The sequence below is a fragment of the Apiospora aurea genome (genome assembly GCF_038362705.1).
Source record: "Apiospora aurea strain CBS 24483 chromosome Unknown utg000002l_segment0_segment0, whole genome shotgun sequence".
In the NCBI taxonomy this organism is placed as follows: domain Eukaryota; kingdom Fungi; phylum Ascomycota; class Sordariomycetes; order Amphisphaeriales; family Apiosporaceae; genus Apiospora; species Apiospora aurea.
In genome coordinates, this window is record NW_027117389.1 from 3732101 (window position 1) to 3752137 (window position 20037).

At 55.1% G+C, this 20037-nt stretch overlaps 6 protein-coding genes across 6 annotated transcripts; 3 read left to right on the plus strand and 3 right to left on the minus strand.

The window, feature by feature from the left end:
- Positions 1-736: 736 nt before the first annotated feature.
- Positions 737-3334, plus strand: PG986_003519 (uncharacterized protein; the record flags this gene model as incomplete). Its single annotated transcript, XM_066839741.1, has 3 exons — positions 737-1366; positions 1427-2936; positions 2997-3334. 3 exons carry the CDS (start codon positions 737-739, stop codon positions 3332-3334), a joined length of 2478 nt encoding a protein of 825 aa, XP_066704805.1.
- A 1226-nt stretch (positions 3335-4560) lies between these two features.
- On the plus strand, positions 4561-5953 carry PG986_003520 (uncharacterized protein; the record flags this gene model as incomplete). The annotated part of the gene is made up of 2 exons (XM_066839742.1): positions 4561-5072; positions 5203-5953. The coding sequence occupies 2 exons, from the start codon at positions 4561-4563 to the stop codon at positions 5951-5953; spliced, it is 1263 nt and encodes a 420-aa protein (XP_066704806.1).
- Positions 5954-6322: 369 nt separating this feature from the next.
- Positions 6323-8588, minus strand: PG986_003521 (uncharacterized protein; the record flags this gene model as incomplete). The annotated part of the gene is made up of 5 exons (XM_066839743.1): positions 6323-7208; positions 7345-7987; positions 8065-8137; positions 8198-8252; positions 8341-8588. The coding sequence occupies 5 exons, from the start codon at positions 8586-8588 to the stop codon at positions 6323-6325; spliced, it is 1905 nt and encodes a 634-aa protein (XP_066704807.1).
- A 1634-nt stretch (positions 8589-10222) lies between these two features.
- PG986_003522 (IQ calmodulin-binding domain-containing protein) lies at positions 10223-12358 on the minus strand (the record flags this gene model as incomplete). Its single annotated transcript, XM_066839744.1, has 1 exon — positions 10223-12358. One exon carries the CDS (start codon positions 12356-12358, stop codon positions 10223-10225), a length of 2136 nt encoding a protein of 711 aa, XP_066704808.1.
- A 929-nt stretch (positions 12359-13287) lies between these two features.
- On the minus strand, positions 13288-17850 carry PG986_003523 (uncharacterized protein; the record flags this gene model as incomplete). The annotated part of the gene is made up of 6 exons (XM_066839745.1): positions 13288-13823; positions 13879-14944; positions 15031-15126; positions 15178-15351; positions 15399-15715; positions 15768-17850. 6 exons carry the CDS (start codon positions 17848-17850, stop codon positions 13288-13290), a joined length of 4272 nt encoding a protein of 1423 aa, XP_066704809.1.
- Positions 17851-18535: 685 nt separating this feature from the next.
- Positions 18536-19285, plus strand: PG986_003524 (uncharacterized protein; the record flags this gene model as incomplete). Its single annotated transcript, XM_066839746.1, has 1 exon — positions 18536-19285. The coding sequence occupies one exon, from the start codon at positions 18536-18538 to the stop codon at positions 19283-19285; it is 750 nt and encodes a 249-aa protein (XP_066704810.1).
- Between the last annotated feature and the right edge of the window lie 752 nt (positions 19286-20037).

Consider the following 20037-nt stretch of genomic DNA (forward strand, 5'->3'; position numbering starts at 1 on the left):
TTGCTTGGTTCTTCAAGGGATTCCTTGAAATAGTAAACGAGGCAAGGGTAAAAAGGGTGAATTGTCAACAGTGGCGTCTTCGCAGTCGTGCGAACAAACTAGACAACCCCAATGGCTGTACTAGGATTACACCACCTATTTTTATTGTACCGAGAAACGTGATGGTAATCAGAATTGTTTCACTGTTATTCCAGTTTCCCTATTTTATTATCGGGATAATCGGTAGAATAAACTATCAACACTCCGTTTATTCGGCCATATGGGAGGGTTGAGTCGGTTGACAAAGTGGTGTATTCGTACGATTGACTGACTGTGAGGCGTTCTCTCTCTCTCTCTCTCTCAGCTGGCTGGGGCCGTAAATTGGGGTCGGAATCTGGGGTAAGCAAGCTCTGGTGGGGACCCGACCGTCAGCGACCTCCAACCTCGGAGTTGGGGCATGGGCCATCTCATCACATGCTCACATGTCGGAACTTGTGATGACGTCCGGGAGAAACAACACAACAAGTCCGGCCAACTGCAATCAATACCTAAACGTGCACTATCCCAATTGTGCATCACTTTGACCCTATATATCTCGCTTTCTACAAGATTATACATCCACGCACTCTGTCCCCGCTGTTCCTGTGCCGTCCTTGTCGTCTTTGTCTGGTTCCGCCTTTGTCCATTGCGCTCCAGAGCATGGCGATGCGGCCACTTGGTAACTGAACGAAACGGCTCCTCGCTGTGCTTCGTAACCATGGCCGCGCAGTCCACATTGCGCCATTCGGCGTCCGAGGACGTCCTGATGGCTTTTATCGACAAGTATAAGAAGCTGATCCAAGATCGGCTCCGGAGAACCATGAAGCGCACCAAGCTTCTGGCCACCATAGCGCTTGCGACAACTATTATCCTCGGTGCCGAAGGCAGTCGGCGATGGTGGAAGAAGCGCCATGCAGAGAAAGAGCAGGGAAGGAAGCTTCTGCGAAAGAACTCCTGGCTGTTCAACAAGGATGGATCGCGCACCATATATGTCCCTTACAAGGACAGCACCTCCAAGGTCGTCATCCATCGGACCAAGCCCCTGACTTTCGAGGCGCATCGTCGACTGTTCCTTAACCCGCCCAAGATTTCCGGCCTTGGTGACGGCACTGTGCCTTCAGCCCAGGCTAAGCCCGGGCTCAACTTGGCCTTTTTGCATCAGTTCTTAAGCTTGATGAGCATCATGATCCCTCGCTGGACGAGCAAAGAGGCGGGACTGCTACTTAGTCACGGTGTTTTCCTAATGCTCAGGACATACCTGTCGCTTGTCGTAGCACGGTTAGATGGCGAGATCGTGCGAGATCTGGTTGCCGGCAATGGGAAGCTGTTCCTCTGGGGACTTGTCAAGGTGCGTTGTCATCATATATCCTGGAATCTATAGGCGTGTACTAACTGCTTGTCTCTTTAGTGGTGCGGGCTGGGAAGCTTTGCTTCATACGTGAACTCCATGATCAAGTTCCTGGAGTCAAAGGTGTCCATCGCCTTCCGAACCCGTCTCACCCGTTACATTCACGACTTGTATCTGAATGACAACCTGAACTACTATAAGCTCTCCAACCTAGACGGTGGGGTCGGTCAAGGGGCGGACCAGTTCATTACCCAAGACCTAACACTGTTTTGTGCCTCGGCAGCCAACCTGTACTCATCACTCGGCAAACCCTTTGTCGATATTTGTGTATTCAACTATCAGCTGTACCAGTCTCTTGGCCCCCTGGCGCTGACTGGCCTCTTGAGTAATTACTTCCTGACGGCAAGCATTCTACGAAAGCTCTCGCCGCCTTTTGGGAAACTCAAAGCCGTCGAAGGTCGCAAGGAGGGCGACTTCCGGGCGCTGCATGCCCGGCTGATAGCCAATGCCGAGGAAGTCGCTTTCTATGGCGGTGCTGAGATGGAGAAGACTTTCCTCAACAGAGAATTCAAGTCTCTCAAGAGCTGGATGGAGGGAATTTACATGCTTAAGATCCGATATAATATCCTCGAGGACTTCATCCTGAAATATAGCTGGAGCGCTTATGGCTATCTACTGTCCTCGTTGCCAACGTTCCTTCCAGCTTGGGGTGGTCTGGGTGGCGCACTAGAGATGGCTGACAGTGCAGAGAAAGGCGGCCGCGAACGTGGCCGTATGAAGGAGTTCATCACGAACAAACGGCTCATGCTGTCGCTTGCCGATGCTGGAGGCAGAATGATGTATTCGATCAAGGATCTCTCAGAACTTGCTGGTTACACCAGTCGTGTATACACGCTCATCACGACACTGCATCGGGTTCATGCCAACGCCTATGTCCCGCGCCCTACTGGAAACGAGCTTTACTCGCTTTCAGACGTTCAAGGAACCACTCAAAAGGGATTCGACGGAGTTCGGCTCGAGCATGTGCCGGTCGTTGCACCTGGCCTGTGGCCTCAGGGCGGTGATGAGCTTATTGAGTCGCTTGGCTTGATCGTACGTAACGGTGAGCATCTCCTGATATCTGGGCCAAACGGGGTTGGTAAATCGGCCATTGCGCGTATTCTTGCCGGTCTGTGGCCAGTATATCGGGGCTTGATGAGTCGGCCAAAGTCCATAGGAGAGGACGGCATAATGTTCTTACCACAGCGCCCCTATCTCAGCATTGGTACGCTTCGCGACCAAGTCATCTACCCGGATGGTGAGGTGGACATGCGACTGAAACGAAAGTCCGAAGATGACCTGCAGCGAGCCCTCGATGCGGCTCGTCTCGGTTATCTGCCTGATCGGGAAGGTGGTTGGGACACCCGCAAGGAATGGAAGGACGTCTTCAGTGGCGGCGAAAAGCAGCGTGTTGGCTTTGCACGCCTCCTGTACCACGAACCCAAATATGCCATCATCGATGAGGGCACCAGTGCGGTATCGAGTGACGTGGAGGGATTACTCTACGAAACCTGCAAGGAAAGGGGCATCAGTAAGTCAACCCCAGACTGTTCGTCTACATCTAAGAGCAAGGCTAATCAACAAATCACAGCTCTTATTACGATTTCTACGCGTGCTTCTTTGAAGAAGTATCATACCTTCAATCTTGTTCTGGGTATGGGCGATGACGGTTCCGAATGGGAATTTGAGCGAATCGGCACGGAACGCGAGAAGATGCACGTCGAGCGTGAGCTGCAGGAGCTGCGTGAGAGGCTCGCCCAGGTGGAAGAGTGGAAACGGCGGCGCGAGGAGATCGAGAAAGAACTGGCCCAGGTGTGGACGGCGGATGGGAAGGACGAGCCCCTGAGCCCCCCGCCGTACGTGGCGGAAGAAGGGTCCCAGCCGGTCACGGACTCGGAGGAGTTCGTCGAGGCCCCTGAGAACAGCTAAAGAGCCGTCAATTGCAAACAGCCATGTATTCATATAGAATTTACAAGAATTTTTTAACCCAATAACAGACCGGGTGCCATGCATCCTATGATTCGGCGGTATTCCCATCACTATGAGAAAGATGTTGAAGGAACAGGGCAAACACGGGGCGGCTAGCAGGCAGTATCCTTGTTAGGCCAACGCTACCGTCCCGGCTACCGTTCTCTCCGCCAAGGGGCACATCCAATCAGACTTCTTGTACATGGCAGAAGCTGCTCGGCCATGTTGGGATAGATCTGCATCGATATCCTAAACCTAGCTTCTGGGCCGTACTGTACCAACATCGTCCTCCGTCCAATGTCAACACACTATAACATTAGCTTCGCAAACCGCTGAGGGCTGGTGCGGGAAAACGTCGTCACTCCAAGTAGCTACTTCGTCCTGTCTCCTCATGGGATGGACGCAATGACTACTGGCACGTGTATCCGTTCCGGTCCTTCTTCGGGGAGGGAGGTAAACTGACCTAGACGCGCAAGTTCTGGGGTTGGAAACCATATGATTTGATAGCAAACCAGTCAACGTTCATAGCGGTACTAGCTGTGCACATATCGACCGGCCAATGACCCTCCTTCTTGTCGCTACCTTCTACCTATTCGATAACTGCTCAAATATATCTTGACCTCATTTTGTATACTCGCCTCTGGGCCTTACCTATCTGCCCGCCTGTCGACTGCTGCTGCTGCTGTCACTCTCGTACAGCTCTTGTGTTTCGCGTGAGAGCTTTTCTATATCTTCGAGGAGAGGCTACGTTGGCTGATCAAGTAGCGCCGCGCCTCGGAGTGTCTAGTTGCCCATATGGGATTTTACAGTTTTCGCTTCCAGGAGGTGCGTCTGTAGCTAGGCCGTCTCACAATACGCTCAGGGTCATAACCATGAGCCTTGACGGGTGGCGCCTACGTATTCGACATCGTGCGACGGGGACCCTTGTGGTTGCAATGATAGGCCGGCTTCACAGCTTGAGACTATTATTGTAAAGCCATAGGTACTCTCTACTTCTCTATCTAATTATTTGTCGTCCGCGTGTGTGATTCATTGCACATACCTCGCGGCGGGATTCCTTGACCTTCCCCTCGCCCCCTATTCAAAAAGAGAGACTGCAGCAGCAGTCAGGGACCGACTTCAGGCAAAAAGGCAATAAAAGGAGCGGTCGGAGAAGTGGTCGTGGCGTTCGTTATTGCTGGCCCATCATGCGCCGGGGGCCACCCCCGACCGGAGGCGCGAAGCCGCCGCTCAGTTCCAGCAATGTGATACACCCTCTACCCGTCATTGAAGAGGACGCCGCCAGCCATGACGACGACGAGACGCCGAAAGTACCCGAGAAGTCGCCCAGGCGGGTGTCACCGTTGGAGGCTACTGCTGGCGCCGCCGCCACCAGGACTCGCGGGAGTGCGAGTGCGCCGCGCGTGACAACGCCTACTCCTCCTAGTCCTACTCCTACTCCTACTCCCCCGCCGCCGCCGCCGCCAACCCGTCGTATACTGCTCCTACGGAGAGCAGCAGCAGCAGCAGCCCCAAGCGGCAGTGGCGGTGGTAGGCTGACGGCAGCTGAACAAGAAGCATCGGAAAAGGTTGAGCGCAGTTTGAAGAGCTGTCTAGCCGAGCGTGGAGGGTGGTATCGTATCGCCCTTATGGCGGTTCTGGCAGTTTGCGCCATCGTGGCTCTGACCGTAGGTCTTACCATAGGACTGCGGCAAAAGAAGTAAGTCGCACCCACATCCCCCTTCTCAGTTTTGCACATCTGGGGGCGCCCCCTCGTAAGTAAGTTCACACTAAAACGCCATCTTCGCAACGCCAGCAACCGCTCCTCGTCGACGACGCCTCCCGACCAGGAGGGGAGCAGCCGCCCCCGTCCTCTTCCCCGCCGGCTCGTACGCGTTCACGACGGCGCTGTACAACACGACGGGCGACTGCACCACGAACAACCGCACGTTCCGGTGCTACCCGTTCCGGACGTACCGCCAGTGCGGATCGGACTCGGACTCGGACTCGGACGCGGACGCGGACGCGGACGCCGCGGCGGCGACGTACTTCTGGACCATCGCGCCCGTCAACAGCTGGGCGTTCCGGATCTCGGCCGCGCCCAACCCGTTCGTGCCGCAGTTCGCGAACCTGTCCCTCACGCAGCTGGACGCGAACCAGTTCTCGGAGCGGCTGACGTTCAACTCCTCGATGCACGGGGCCGCCGTCGTGCCCACCGCGGCCCTGGGGGACAATAACGACGACGACGACAGGGCCGCTACGTGCTACTACCACGACACCCTGGTGACGGGCACGATCTGGACGCGGCGGCCGGCCGAGTTCCCCGCAAACCTCACGACGCTCGTCAGCAACGGGGGAGGCCACGGAGAAGGCAACGGGAAGCCCATGACCTCGTCGACCACGTTCGAACCCTGGCCCTACGCGGTGCGGGTCGTGCAGAGCACGCGCGACGCCCCGGACTGCCGCGACGCGGACGGGAATCGAGTCGGGGGCGACTTTGGCCCACCGCCGGATCGGGCGGGAGAATGCTCCTGTTCGTACGCCAATTTCGATCTCGAAAGCGAAGATGTCCTTAGTGCGTCGAGGGACATACGAATTTAGATGGAGTGCTTCGCACATCTTCCCCCTCGAATCCGCCTTTCATAGATAGGGGGAGGGGGCGAAGGACTATGCTTGACTGGGATACCTAGACAGTGTACGGTCCTGTTACCATATAATATTGATACCACTGTTAACTATGGAAGCAATTCGACCCCATAATCTATATTACTAATAGATGTGACCGCAATAGACCAATTGATACGTAATCAAGACCAAATGACCACCTGCGGTCGATTCACCGAAAAGCTATAACTCTTGAGATGCACATCCACAGAACATCGGACCTTGCCAGGAAAGAAGTCTCTTGAGGCCCAATGCCTCGTCGCTTGATGGGGGGCTTGCCTCAGTTCCCACCAGCCGGCCGCGATCTCAGGCTTTCTCCTCTGCCGCAGCACTGCTCAGAGCCCCATCCTGGCTTTGGCCCAGATACACGGCATCATTGTGGATGTATAGCCGCATCACCTTGGGGCCCGGGTAGTGCCGCGTTGCGTGCACAAACCACCAGATCGCCGAGAGAGCTACAACGCCGACCAGGATGACGCTATTGTAATTCATTGTTTCTGTCGTCGTGGGGATGGCAAAGGCTGGTGGCACGTGGCATGGTGTTGTTAGCATAGTCCGCAACCCGTCAAGAAAGGCGTTCTTGAGCGAGGAGAGGGGGAAGGGGAGGAAACTGAGAACGAAAGATGCATTTCCACGATAAAGGGTTAAGGGGCGGGCCGGGCAAGACGGTCCACGAGAAGTAAGTAAAATGCACCCACGGAAGCAGAATAAGACATCGAACAGCACAATAAACAGCACCGCCAACCCATTAACCACCCACCCAACCCACCCCCTCCCCATATGAAACGGTCCCGCAGGAAAGTAGCGCCGCCCCGTCGCCATATTCGCGACCAGCGGGATCGCGTACGACGCCGTCGTCAGAATAATGAACGAGCCCGAGAGGTCGAGGAACGCGGCGCCGGACCCGAGCGCGATAGCGCCCAGCCCCGTCGCGACGACGCCGACGAACAGCGTGGCGGGGACGGGGCAGCTGCGCCCCTCGTCGACGCGCGCGAACACGCGTGAAAAGGGCACCGCGCCGTCCCGCGCCAGCGCCCAGTAGGTGCGCGAGCAGGTCAGCAGCGTGCCGACGTTGCAGCACGCCGTGCTCAGGAGCAGGATCAGGAGCAGGCCCAGGGTCGCGCCCGCGCTGCCGGTGGCTTGCTCGTAGATGATGGCCAGGGGATAGGTGTTGAGGTTCCCGGGCTCGATCCTGGTGAGCTCACATCAGTAGGTATTTAGCATCTGTTGTATATGGTTGGGAGCTTGCGGAAGTTCCTTTCCCTGTGCTGGATAGGAGATGTGGTGGCATGGGCTCTACGATATATAGGGGCGTTCATTTCACTTACAGCACGGAGAGGTCCGTGATGGCATAACCGAGCGCGATGGCAAATACGAGTGCGTACAAGCCACCCAGTCCGATCTGCAACCCGATCACCTTAGGCAGATCGCGGCGCGGATGCGGCAGCTCCTCCGCCAGATGGGTAATGGCATCCGGCGTGCCAATAGTGAAAGCACCATTAAGGACACCAAGCAAGAATGCCACGCCGCCCGGCCAACCCGTGAGATTATTCTCCCCAAACGAAGCCCAGACGAACTTGTTCGACGCATGCTGCCGCGGCATCGCCGCGACCACGACAATGGTCACGATCCCGCCCACGACCACGAGCAGCATGCCCGCGTGCTGCGTGCCGGGCACGACGCGGCGGTTCGCCAGGACGACGCACGCGGCGCCGAGCCACAGCAGCAGCACGTAGGCGACGTAGACGTGCCACGCGGCGGGCGCGTACGCGTCGCGGCGCTGGGTCGCGTACATCTGCACGGCGACGTTGGCCGTCACCTGCAGCAGCGAGGCGAGCCCGAAGATCCAGCCGTAGAAGTTGATCCAGCCGGCGAAGAAGCCCGTCGCGCGGCCCCAGCGCGGCCCGGCCGCGATGGTGGCCCAGTGGTAGACGCCGCCCGCGGTCGGGACCGAGGAGGCCAGCTGCTCGTCTCGCCAAAAGGCAAAAGGTCAGCTTCCTGGCCATTGTCGCGACTGGTGCTGTGTAGTTGCTATTGAAGGGCCATACCCTCCCTTGATACGCCCTTCGATGAGATCCGCAGGTTGGGACTTACTTCTGCTAGCGATAGCCCGATGAAAGTCTGTCCATCCGCGTCAGTGATCAAACGCGCGCGAGACTCTCTGGGATGCCCTATACTCACATAGTAGAACATGGCAACTATGAGCTCGTATATGATACCAGTCGGTCCACCATTTCTATCGACGCACGCTCAAAACTCAGCAACCAGGGGTCCCTTATGCTCGCACCATATAAACCATGCCGGAGAGAAAAGGGGTTTCTTACGCGATAGAGACCGTGATCGAAGACCCTAATGCGGCCCAGGCATTATCAATGGTTAGGGCAGCGCCAGTGAGAGCCCACAGGTTATACTGCCGCTTCAGCTGGTCACGATGGCCCGCCGCGTTGATTTCCACTCCGCCCTCTACCGCGACGACGATCTCGTCTCGGAGCACCGCTCGCACCTCGGGGCTCTGCTTCTGCTTCTTGTCGTGCGACGCTGGGGTCGCGTCGTGGTCCCGTACAGTCGCCATCGTCTGTCCCGCTTGAAGGAATATGGCGGCCGTGAGAAGTTGATTGAATCCAGAGTGGTGCGCTACGAAATATTAGCTGGGCGAAGTAGGTGAAATAAGATAAATAATGCAAGAATAAACCAGGCTCCGACAACCGAACGATATGCATAACAATGACGGGTGCTCGCCGTAAACTCTGCTGGCAGGACTTGTCTTACTTATATGCAGGTCGTAAACTCAACAAATCAGCCATGGCAACTGGGTAAGGCCTACATTCCCAGGCAAGCGGGCCATAGGAGTGTGACAGCAAGGCTGTCCAGTGCGTCTGTAAGTTGCCTAAGGCGTAGATGTATCATCTCAACGCATCCGATTAGCAGAATGATACCCGTTATCAGCGTCACGAGTAGTAGTTTCTCCTGCAATTGGGTTGGTAGCACCGCTTCCGTACAACATACAGATGTTACCCTGCGCAATTCGCATAGCGGTATGGCGAGACGACGGGAAGAAGCGAAGGGACAGGCTATCGCTGCACCTGCGGGGTGCTGTTTAACCCTGGCGCACGGAATATAACAGATCAGAGATGGCGCATACACTAGGGCATATTTACTTACTTATGCAAGTAAGCAGCACTCTATGGTTGCGATGGCCAGTTGGAAAAGAAAGGGGTGGCGTCATGCAGGGCGGAAGACGAAGAGCTGACCGCAGAGGGTGTTGAGCCCTCTTGCCTTTAGGCACATATATTATAATTACAAATACTACCTCGAGCACTACCCTCAACCCTCCATCTGTGTCAAAGTCTCTCTGTAATTATAACCAGAAAGCATGCGACCCAGCACTATTAGGCAGTTCGGATTTTCTGAGAAAACTATAGAAGATTACTTGGCCACCTGCATCTAACATGGTGTTGAATCGGTTACCCCTTTCGTAAATCTGCATGATCTGGTCCAAGCGAGCCTATACACAAGAAAATGGCTTACTATTGAACTGGTAAACAGTTGCGAAACGATGGTGCGCTTGGCTAATGAGCTACAAGCTTTGAAGGGTCGGGGAGGGGGGTGATCTAGGGCATATACGAAAACCGCATAATAATGCATGCAGGAGAGATTTGACGATACAGCGACCCCCTCTTGGGCTGATCGCAGAAAAACGACAGATATACTTGAGAAAAGCCATTGGATAGAGAGTATAGGAGATGTTCGAGTAAGGTAACGAAGATCCACGATAGCAGGCGTCAGACTCGAGTCTCTATGATATACTGCGCCGAGGAGCCAATAACCATATCATGGCGAAGTCTTCTTATCGGCTAAGTAATTAGAACTCTCGTTCAGAGGGACTCTTCCTTTGGGAAGCCTTGAAATATAACGATAAATACTAGAATGGCCGAGCCAAACCTAAGGGATATCAAAAGCTAACGTCCAAGCAAGGACGCCCATCAATAGCAGTGGAAAACAGTCTCTGACTCCTTCAAGACGCCCCAAGAATGGCTTTCTATACCCAAAACCCAATAATGCCCATGGAATAATGCAAACCCAATTCGAGCAGCAATCATCGTCAATCATGCATGGAACGCATCAGGTGGCTAGCCACCACCACCACCCCCATGACGGCAGGAACTTGCCCTAACGCAAGCACAAGGGTCGACACAGATAGTAGTACTACTGCTTCTTCTTCTTCCTGAACCCCAACCTCTGCAAAAAGCGCATGCCCCCACCCAGGCCCTCGCCGCGCTTCTCTTCCTCCTCCTTCTGCAGGAACTGACGCTCCTTGGCCGCGCTCTCGCTCTTGTCGCGCTCCGCCTCCTCGCGCCGCGCGACCTCCTCCGGGTCGAGGATGCGGTCGCGGTGCAGCGTGGCCTTGTGCACGGCGTCCTTCCCCTTCCGGCGCGTCTTGACGTAGGCCTCGAGCCCGACGAGGACCGCGTAGCTCTTGCTGATGCTGACGTGGCTCATGTCCACCCCCTCGTCGCGCAAGCTGTGGACAAAGGCGCGGAAGTTGGCCGCCGGCGGCCGGTAGTGACCCGAGAGCGGGCTCAGGCTCGAGAGCCGCCCGTTCTTGATCTTGATCAGGCCCGCCGCCGAGATGCGCGACCCCTGCAGGAACGAGCTGTGCTGGAATGCGCCGCTCGACTTGATTCCCACGTACAGGCGGAACGACGTGTCGGCCACGAAGATCCACGTGTTCTTCTTGACCGACTTGCGCAGCAGCCGTTGGAAAATGGTGGCCGCGGAAACGTGCTTGATTTTCTTGACCCCCTTCGCATCGTCCAAGGTCGGCGTGGCATACTTGGCAGCGCGAGCGGCTTCCAGCTCGGATTCAGAGGCGTCTGATTCATCATCCGAGCCGGAGGTGGAGTCGTGGTCTGCCGGGTGCCTGGCCGGGTCGTGATGCTGTTGAGAGTGCGACTCGATGTCTGGTGCATATGCGGGTGTGGGATCATCGACAGGTACAATACCGTCGACACTGTCTTTCCACTCTTCAGTCGTATCTAGGCGAAGACCGTTCTTGGCCCAGCATAGCCGTCCTTCGCTGTCGACTTTGACTAGGTAGTGCTGCCGTTCCTCGCGGCTCAGGTAGCGTACTTGTTCCCTCTCCAGCCGATCCCGGGGGCAGCCCTCGATCTCGAAGTCCTTGCCCTCGCCGTAATCGAGCCAGTAGAAGAAATTCTCATTCGTATCCGCCTTCTTCCACTCTGCGTGATACTGCCGCAGATTGGAACCGTAGCGGTGTTTGACGTCCACCATTTCGAGGAAATATTGTAAGCCCATCATCTTGGCCTTCTTCCTCCTCTTAGCCTGGGCCTTGGCCCTCCTTTTCCTCATCTTTTCCTTTTCCTTCTCTGTCATGTTCTCGTTCATTTCCAAGTTGGAAGACGATTCCGACTCGGATGCGGAGTGCGAGGAATCCTCGTCGCCATTGGCGCGCATGGCGATTGCCGCTACTTTCTTCCAGTTCTGCCGCGCCGCAGATGTGCTGGAGCGCGGCCGGATGCCGGTGCCGCCGACGGTGCCCTCTTCATCATCGTCGCCGGGGCTCGTGGTACCGCTTCCTCGCGCGCGCGGCGTGGTCAAGTTCTGCCATTTCGCGTCCCGGATCACATGTGTCCAGCGCGTGCTAGCGTCGAGGCCGAGGCCCTTCATCTCCCGCCGGACGCGGTAGCCGCGATAACTGCGTTGGATGAGCGTCGCCGCCGTGTCCTGCAAGCTGCCGAGCGCATTGTTGTCGGCGGCGGCGGTCGCGGCGTCGACGCCTTCGGCCGGAGGGGCGGCGGCGGCAGCAGCAGCGGAAGCAGCGCTGCGAGGACTGCTGCTGCTGCTCTCGTGGGACGATCGGGTTTGTGCTTGTTTCAGGGTGGACTGTATGCAGTGGTGCTGTCGGGACTCCATAAAGTCTCGCTGGGCGCTGGCCTCGGTTTTGGCGATGTCGGCCGACTTGTGACGCAGGTCGCGCGTATGCTGCTTGCGCTCGCGGGCGCGCTGGTCCTGGAGCTCGGCGAGGCGCTGGATCTCGTCGCCCGATGGCGGCTGCAGGGAGTCGAGGTACTCCTGGTGCGATCGCGCCGACCTGGGCGAGGCAGTCGTGTCCGGGGACAGAGACGGGGCCTTGGACTTTGGTCCTTGGTCTGGTCGTCCTCTGGGCTCGAGTGGTGGGGTTAGCGGCCGTTGCGACCCCTCCAAAGCTGGCGCTGGTCGTGGTTCAGGTGGTGGGGTCTTGGTGTCGAATGGTTGAGAGGCAGCAGTCGGCTCACCAGCTTCATAGTCGTATATTCTGGGTTGAGGGGAAATATCGGTCATGTTTGCATCGTGTATATATACTGGATCCGAGAAAAGAAATCGAATAGACAAATCAGAATACTGGGTTTAACCTGCAATCTATGTTCGGGATCGAAAGTAGGTTGGCGCGAGAAGGGAGGAACGAGTGGGATCGGCGTAGCTTGACAATCTGGAATTATTCACCCTCGTGTAGTAGTAGTACAATAGGTTCTTTCTTTTCGCCTTTTTCCCCCCTCCGAGAAGATACTGGCTATGGACCTGTGACCACCATAAGTACAGTAGGCTCGGTGTGTTTATTGCAACAATACACAATGCCAGATGACTGACTGACTGCGCTGAAGCTGGTGTGACGTAATAACAGGGAACTGGTTTCGCAGTTTGGCCAAATACCCGCTGGCTGGGAATGAAACTGGTGCGGCGGCGGTGCCCATGGGGGTGGGTGGTGGGGAGACGCACCTAGACGATTACGAATGCCCGTGCCGGTAAGCCGAGAAAGCCAGACAGACCCTGCCAGAGTTTAGCTGCCTAGGTACTATGTAGGCATGTAAACACGGGCAACGACAAAATCAAGCAATTCCGAGTCACGTGTAATGCAGTTAGGTGTTCGACCAGGCCACGGAGAAGAAAACAGCATCAAGTCATGAATGACCTTTAGGGCTTAGTAGATCTGCCCCGTCACCGATGCGCATCTGAGATCGAGTATAGTCAAGTAAATCATCACTTAGTGGGTTAGCTCACAAACAAGTGACCAAAGGCCACTGTTTGAACCACCCAAGTAGTCTACCTAAGTGGCATGTGACACCCGGTAGGTCGATCTACATGTACAGGGCTTTTTAAGGGTGGCTTGAACCCCATCTGATCCAACAGCGCCTTGGGGGGTTTGTGTGGGGGGTTTGTGATGATATATTGATAATGCAGAACTTGGCACGCCATGCACGCCCCTATACTATTTAAAGATAACCCAAACCACCCGTGCCCATGACGCCCTCCAGCGTCGCTCTAACCTCGTCCACGCCCACGAACCCAACACGGCCCGCCACCTCTGCCTTCCTGTCCGCCCCGAGCTCGTTCCAGCGCGTTAGCAGTGTGCCGTCCACGACGCTGCGTCCGACGCCGGCGTCCACCGCGGGCGGGTGCCGACCCACTGCGCCCGTGCTGATGGGTGCGCGGTACGCCTTGGGGTTCAGGCCCGCGTGGTTGGTCAACGAGTTGACGAGCTGCGAGCTGAGCGACGAGAGCCGGCGGTACTCCTGCTCCGACAGGGGAACCAGCGCGGACAGAAGACCCGTAGACGATGCGAGGAACAGCATCTGCGCCGGCTGGCTGGATGCACTGCCGTTGTTGCCATCATCGACCTCCCCTTCGTCGAGGAGCTCGTGGCCCGGAGGTAACGTACGCGGGAGAAGCTTGGTTTGCGTTGGGATATGAGCTCCGACAGAGAATGTAGTGCGGTGCAGCAGCAGGTGGCCACCCAGAGATTTGGGGTCTAGTTATCAAACGGTTAGTATCATCGGATGACCCAGATAGAAGAATCAACTTACGCTCAGGATCGAACTGCAACATGTGAATCCCACCATCAGGGTCGCAGGCCGCGATAGAGAGGTCGCTCCCATAAGGCAAGAAGTCAGCCGTCAGCACCTCCAGTACCGTCGTACTCTTCCCGAAAAGGATCATCTTGTAAGGTTCCTCGGTGTAACCCGTAAACCATACCCCCTTCACAGCGTCCGCCAGCAGGCAGAGACCGGTCCCCCGTAGCTCTCGAACTGCTGTGACATAGCAGCTCATGTCCATGAAAGCTACCGGTAGCAGACTTCCGTCCTCCTTAAGGCCACGAACCATGCATTTCTGTCCCTGAGCCACAAGCATCAGCCCCTGAGTGCCAATCTCGGAAAGCGCCGTGACAGCACCTCGGGGAATGTCTTCCTTGGCTATCAGCTTCAGCCTCTTATTAGTTTCTGGTTGCCCGGGTTTGGGGATTACCGTGACAACATCATAAACGAGGATGCGACCACGAATCGGCAAGTCTTCACCCTTCGAAATCGCTGTGCCGACCACCACGAGATGTTTACGTTCATTCGTAGACTCTGATACCTCCAGGTTCAGAGCTTCAACGCACATGACTATCTCGCTGGGCTCAAGCTCGACTGTATCAATGACGGTCCAGTTAAGCGGATTGATGAGCTTGATGAGGCCGCGTTCCACCATAGGCTTGAATGTCAGATCCTTTTCCAGTTGCCATTCTTTATGGTAGTCATCTTCCTTAGGCAGTTCGAAAGGTTCAATGACGTCGCAGCCAACAGCGTATGTGCTCGATGGTGGATGGTAGGTTATCGAGTTGACATTGGTGTCAAGGGGTAACTTTCTCAAGGACATTCCGATTTCAGCGTATGTCGTGTCGACCGCTGGCACTTGACAGACTCTGGCGACTCCGTTCGAGTCGGAATATATGAACCCGCGCTCGCATCCCTCTGTGTGGAACGAGCTCATGCTCCTGACGCCATCGCCTTGGAGGCCAATGACTTTAGGCATGGTCTTGGATGATTTGAGGATGAAGCTAGCGGATGCACCAGGGAGGAATACCGTCTTGTATCCGCCAATATCTGCGCACTTTCGTAGGGGGCATTACGGGGCTGTTGTTCTGCCTCATCCTCTGCAACCGCTGCAGGACTTTTCGCCACCCGGTCGTTTGAAACCTTCTGGAAATGCAATGACTTCGACAGATCTGTCGAGTCCTGCGAAGTAATGCGAAAAGGCTCATATATCGTGAGATCATCATTCGAATGTCGTGCCTGCAGACCGTTAGCAATCGCGTATTTGTTATGTTCGAAAGCATCACTTACAATAAGGTACGGGGACGAAGAGGTAGTGTCACCAAGGTCGGCGACTAGAATCTCTGTGAGTGTTTCCTTGGCATTCTTTCGTCGCGCAGAATAGCCAGCAGAAAGCACAGGAGGAACATAGCACAAGCCCTCGATCACATAGATGGGCTTTGAAAGGTCCGGGAGCGCATACACCTACAACGGGTCAGTCATGTCATCAAGGGTGGCTTGTTGGGACTCACATGGAGAGCTCCAGCACCGCTGAGCAAGAACATAACCACGCTCTCCCCAGGCTTGGAGCCCTTATCCGTTGGTGCCAAGGTGAATGTGTGAGCTGTGTCCTCGTACAGACAGCCTGATAGCCACTTGGTGGCCAGAATTGTGTCATCTTCTTTCTCCAGTTCTTCAAGTTCGAGGTTGTTGTCAATACCAGCAACAAAAATGCTCGAATCGTCCCGCACCAATAAGAGGTAACGATCAGATATACTGGCACTGACAACCCTAGGCTCTGTTCCGGTTTCCTCATCCAGCATTGGTAGAATTTGACTTAGTCCAAAATCTGGCACAGTTAGCTTCACCAACGGGTCCTAATGCAGAATGAGCATACATACCTCCATCGTAACACCTCACCTCAGCCTTTAATACTTGAATGATTCGTTTCGCATTTCCCATGGTGCCAGCTTCGACCGTAAAGCCTGCAGCAGGATCGAATTCCGTGCCCGTCAAGGCCTCAAACCCAGCCCCTGTAAGTGCATATACGTCTGAGGTTTCGTAGCCATCCAAATCGACCTTCGATACGATCATGAACATATCACACTGCGATGATTTGTCGAACTCGGCACCCATGGAAGCACCCTTTTCTGCTTGTAAGGATTTCGGCACCGGTTTCTGACAGGCTATCGTCCAGAATCCTCGTGCTTCCGGGAACTCGAAATGGCCAATGATATTGGGCTGTATGTTGCGGTTGATGACTGCCACGGCCCCGTTGTTACCCCTGCCAACGGCACATACGAGGCTGAGATCACTCTTCACCATCTTCGAATTTGCCTCTGACTCGTCCTCGGAGGGGATCAAAGCCTGACCAATGGCAAAGTCCTTTATTGGTGCAATACTGACGAGTCTGTCGTGGACCTTGAAGGTCAGTTCTCCTGATTTAGGAGCGCCAGATGCCGATAGATTGGAATGCTGAATTGCAGGTCCCTCCCCATACAAGTCGTCATCATCCATGTCATCCAGATCTTCCTCGTCTATGTCAAGATCTAACGAGTCGTCGTGGACACGGCCCTTCTTTTTAGTCGATTGGACCTGCTTCCTTATCCAACCGATGACGAGGGAATCGCCATCCTCACTACCCAAAAACAGAACGTTTTTATTGAGCTTGCTTAGTGTGGAGGCACCGCTTCTAGGGAGGAAACCGCCAGCTTCTTGCGCAACAAGTCTGATGTCAAGACCTGCGACAGTTCTGCCATCAATCCTGAAGTTGATCAATCCTATTTTTCCGTCGTTTGTTACGAGAAGAAGCTCTCCAGTATCGGCCGAGATGACTTCTATATCGCATCCCTCCAGCCTCAGCTCAAGATCAGACCGATCCACGAGACCATACGATGTGGTTTGCCGGGCGAATGGATTGACGGCTACCCCGTGCGACTTGCCCGACTGATCGATGTGGATGAGCTCGTTTGTTCCCAGGAGCAAAGCTCCGCCCACAGGCGTCGGTAGTGCAACGACACGGAATAGATCTTGAGGGAGACCATTGACGGAGAGAATGGTGGTGGACGCCTTCTGCTTCAGGTCCAACGTAAAGACCATGTAAGAAAGATGATCCTTCCGACCAAGTACGGCGGAGGGCGCCATGGTAGAGGACAGGATGCCAAAAGTGGGCTCTCTGTACTCGTGTAGAAAGGCAAGATGCACAGGATAGATCAGGCTAGGATCAAGGTTGGAGAGACGCAGTACAAATGAGGATGAATATGATGTCTCTTCACTGCTGCTAGTTCCATTTACAGGAGATGTCGACGGCTCTTTGGCTGGCCGGGGCCCATCCAAGTCCTCATCCCAGTCATCCATTTCTATGTCTTCATCGGCATGGCTGAACTGCAAGATTGCTAGATTGCGCGCTCCAAACTTGAGGGCAGCGCAGCGGCTGCCGGGATCGGCTGCCAGATAGTTGACATAGTCACTCAGAGGAGCGGCCCATGGCACCTTTTGCAGGTCATCTTGTTCATAGTAATGAACGGATGTTGTGTATATGGAGCGCTTCTGGGGATCCCATTCGACCGTGCTCAGCTTCGCGTCTCTGAAGGCCAGCAATAGAGCTTCTCCCCCCGACTTGGAGTCCTGTACTTTGACGCGGGCGAGCCCCGTTATCGTGCCCGACAGAGGATATTCGGCTACAAGGACCAATTTTGTGTGCTGAGATCGGTCGGATCGTACAGGAACCGAATCGCCTCCCAAGAAGGAGGACTCGAGACCGACATCGTCGGTGATGCGGCTGTCGTACTGGCTGGTGGCTTTGGCCGACTCTAGATTGGACTTCTGGGCATTCTCGAGCTCGGCGGATACGGACTTGGTGGTGAAGATCTGGAGAAGCGACGCGCGCGCAACGATGAGGTTGCTGCTTTGCGCCGAAGTGAATGGGAGGACAATTGAGTGGGTAACAGCCGTGGGAGGCGTCAGCTCCGAGTAGCACTGCATTGTAAGCTATTTCGCATTATCTCAATTCATTGCTTCGCGGATCCAAGTTCGGCAGCAGGACTACCAGCTTATGTATTGTTGTCGTGTTTGCGAGATGTTCGTGGAGGTGTTTGGTGCAGATGCAGGTATGTAGTCGGCACGCAAGCGAGCTGGCCTTCCTCCAATTTGATGTCAAGTTGCTGCTGTAGCTACCCAAGAATTATCGCTGTCGACCCACATCCAGCGCGAACTTGTAGCGCGCGGTACCTGGCAGGTGCTGCTGGGAGGACTCGCGACTTGGAATGCCAAAACCCGGATGATTGTCGGGGGAAAGAGCTGCTTAGGTACGCCTACTCGTAGCTCACCTAGCTTTAAAAAGTGGACCACTAGGTCGGGTGAATGAATGCTGTCATCAATCAATGAAGCTCAAGATGAGGAGGGTACCTGACAGTGCTTCATTCATGTCATCTCTTCCTGCTATCAACATATCTACCTATCATTTACCTGACTTGAAGCCCATTCTCGGGTTATCAAGCTCACCACCAGACATCGCATCACATGCTTGAGACACCACCATGTGATCATCGCTCTTCTGGATTGTCCTTGATAAGTGCAGCATGTGGTGGCAATCTTAAAGATACTACAAGACGAGAACCCTGGATCTTCCACATTTACCCGTCCTTCCGAGACCTAGATGCCGAAAACAATGGCTTCGAGTAAACACTTTCCTTTCTTCTCCCTACCTGGCGAACTCCGAGAAGTAATTCTCCGATATGCGCTGCCTGTGGATTCGGTGTGCACCATCAGGCCTTACGGACAGCACGCGATATTGGAAGAGGTGGGCTCCTTGCTTGGGGATCTCTTTGTCGTCAACTACCAGATGTACCAAGAAGCATCCGCCATATTCTACCGTCAGAGGAGGTTCGTAGTCGATGTGAGCTCGCGAAGGGCATACGATGAATTCACAGCAGAACACGAGCTCTTTAGCCTCCAGCTACAAACAGTCCGGCGCCGGATCCGGTCTTTGACCATAATACTGAAACGCATCGGCGGCGACTTTGAGCAGAAGCTCGCCCCGGTCATCAGCGACATGATCCTTAGCGGCGAGCTGCGCAATCTACAGTTCCAATTGTTGTCGCCGGGGATGGACACGGTTTTCCAGTCTCGGCCTCTGCTCGCCCGCCGGTCTGGAGTCAGTGCAGACCTGGAGCACACGCCTCCCTTTCAGAGACTCCTGAATCTTGTTGCAGACCCAGACTTGGAGAAAGTCGAAATATGCATAGCCGGCGTTCATCTCAGACTCTGGTGTGCATTTCACGAAGGGAGTCGCCAGGACTGTCCGTGCAGTGAGCGGGAGATGAGGGTGAACGCGCAACGATGGCTGAAAGTAGACTGGAAAAGGTTGGTGGAAACATACGGACACGTACAGAAAATTCTACGGATTGGTGAGAGGTGAGCTCTTAGGGGGGGCGCACGGAGATGAAGAACGACACCCAGGCAGTCATCACCAGCCTTGCTGTACCTGCTCCTACGGGACGAGGCGTTTGTGACTAACGTGATGAACACATTGAAGCTCCCTTGGGCGGTTACCCGTGTCTATTCGGGTACCGAGTCCATTCATTTGGACCCCAAGCCTTTCGTTCGGACCCCAAGCCCATTCGGTTAACTCCTTGCAGACCAAACATTCGAACCAACGGCTGTTTGCCAGACCCAAAGGATTGGGGCAGACCATTGTTAACCCGGGCTGAGCTGTGATGGTCTGTACTTCGATCAGGTTGCATCGCATATTCCATAAATATGTCCTCTGCAATATAACAAACAGATACCGACCTGGTCGAAGGCCTACCTCTTTCCTGCGACCAGAACAGTCATGTGGCCATGATGAGATCCGCCCACTAGCAAAAGGATTGAGGAATTGGCCCCCATGTTCTTCCGTCTCCCGGCAGGCAATCTCGTTGATGTCGCATAGTCGTCACAACACAGGAGAAACGGTTTGGGCATCTTCAGCAAAGCCACCTTCTATCCCCCCACCACCTCTATCATCCTTCGCATCCCTTGCGCAGAATATCCGGTGACCTCGCACCAACAACTGTTCGTCTCGCTGCGCCTCGACTTTGTGTCATATACCCAAGTAGCCAAGCCTCCAGAGCGGGCGGCGAGATAGTCAAGCTACACAATAGCACCGCCAAGCCGGTAATCCTAAACAAG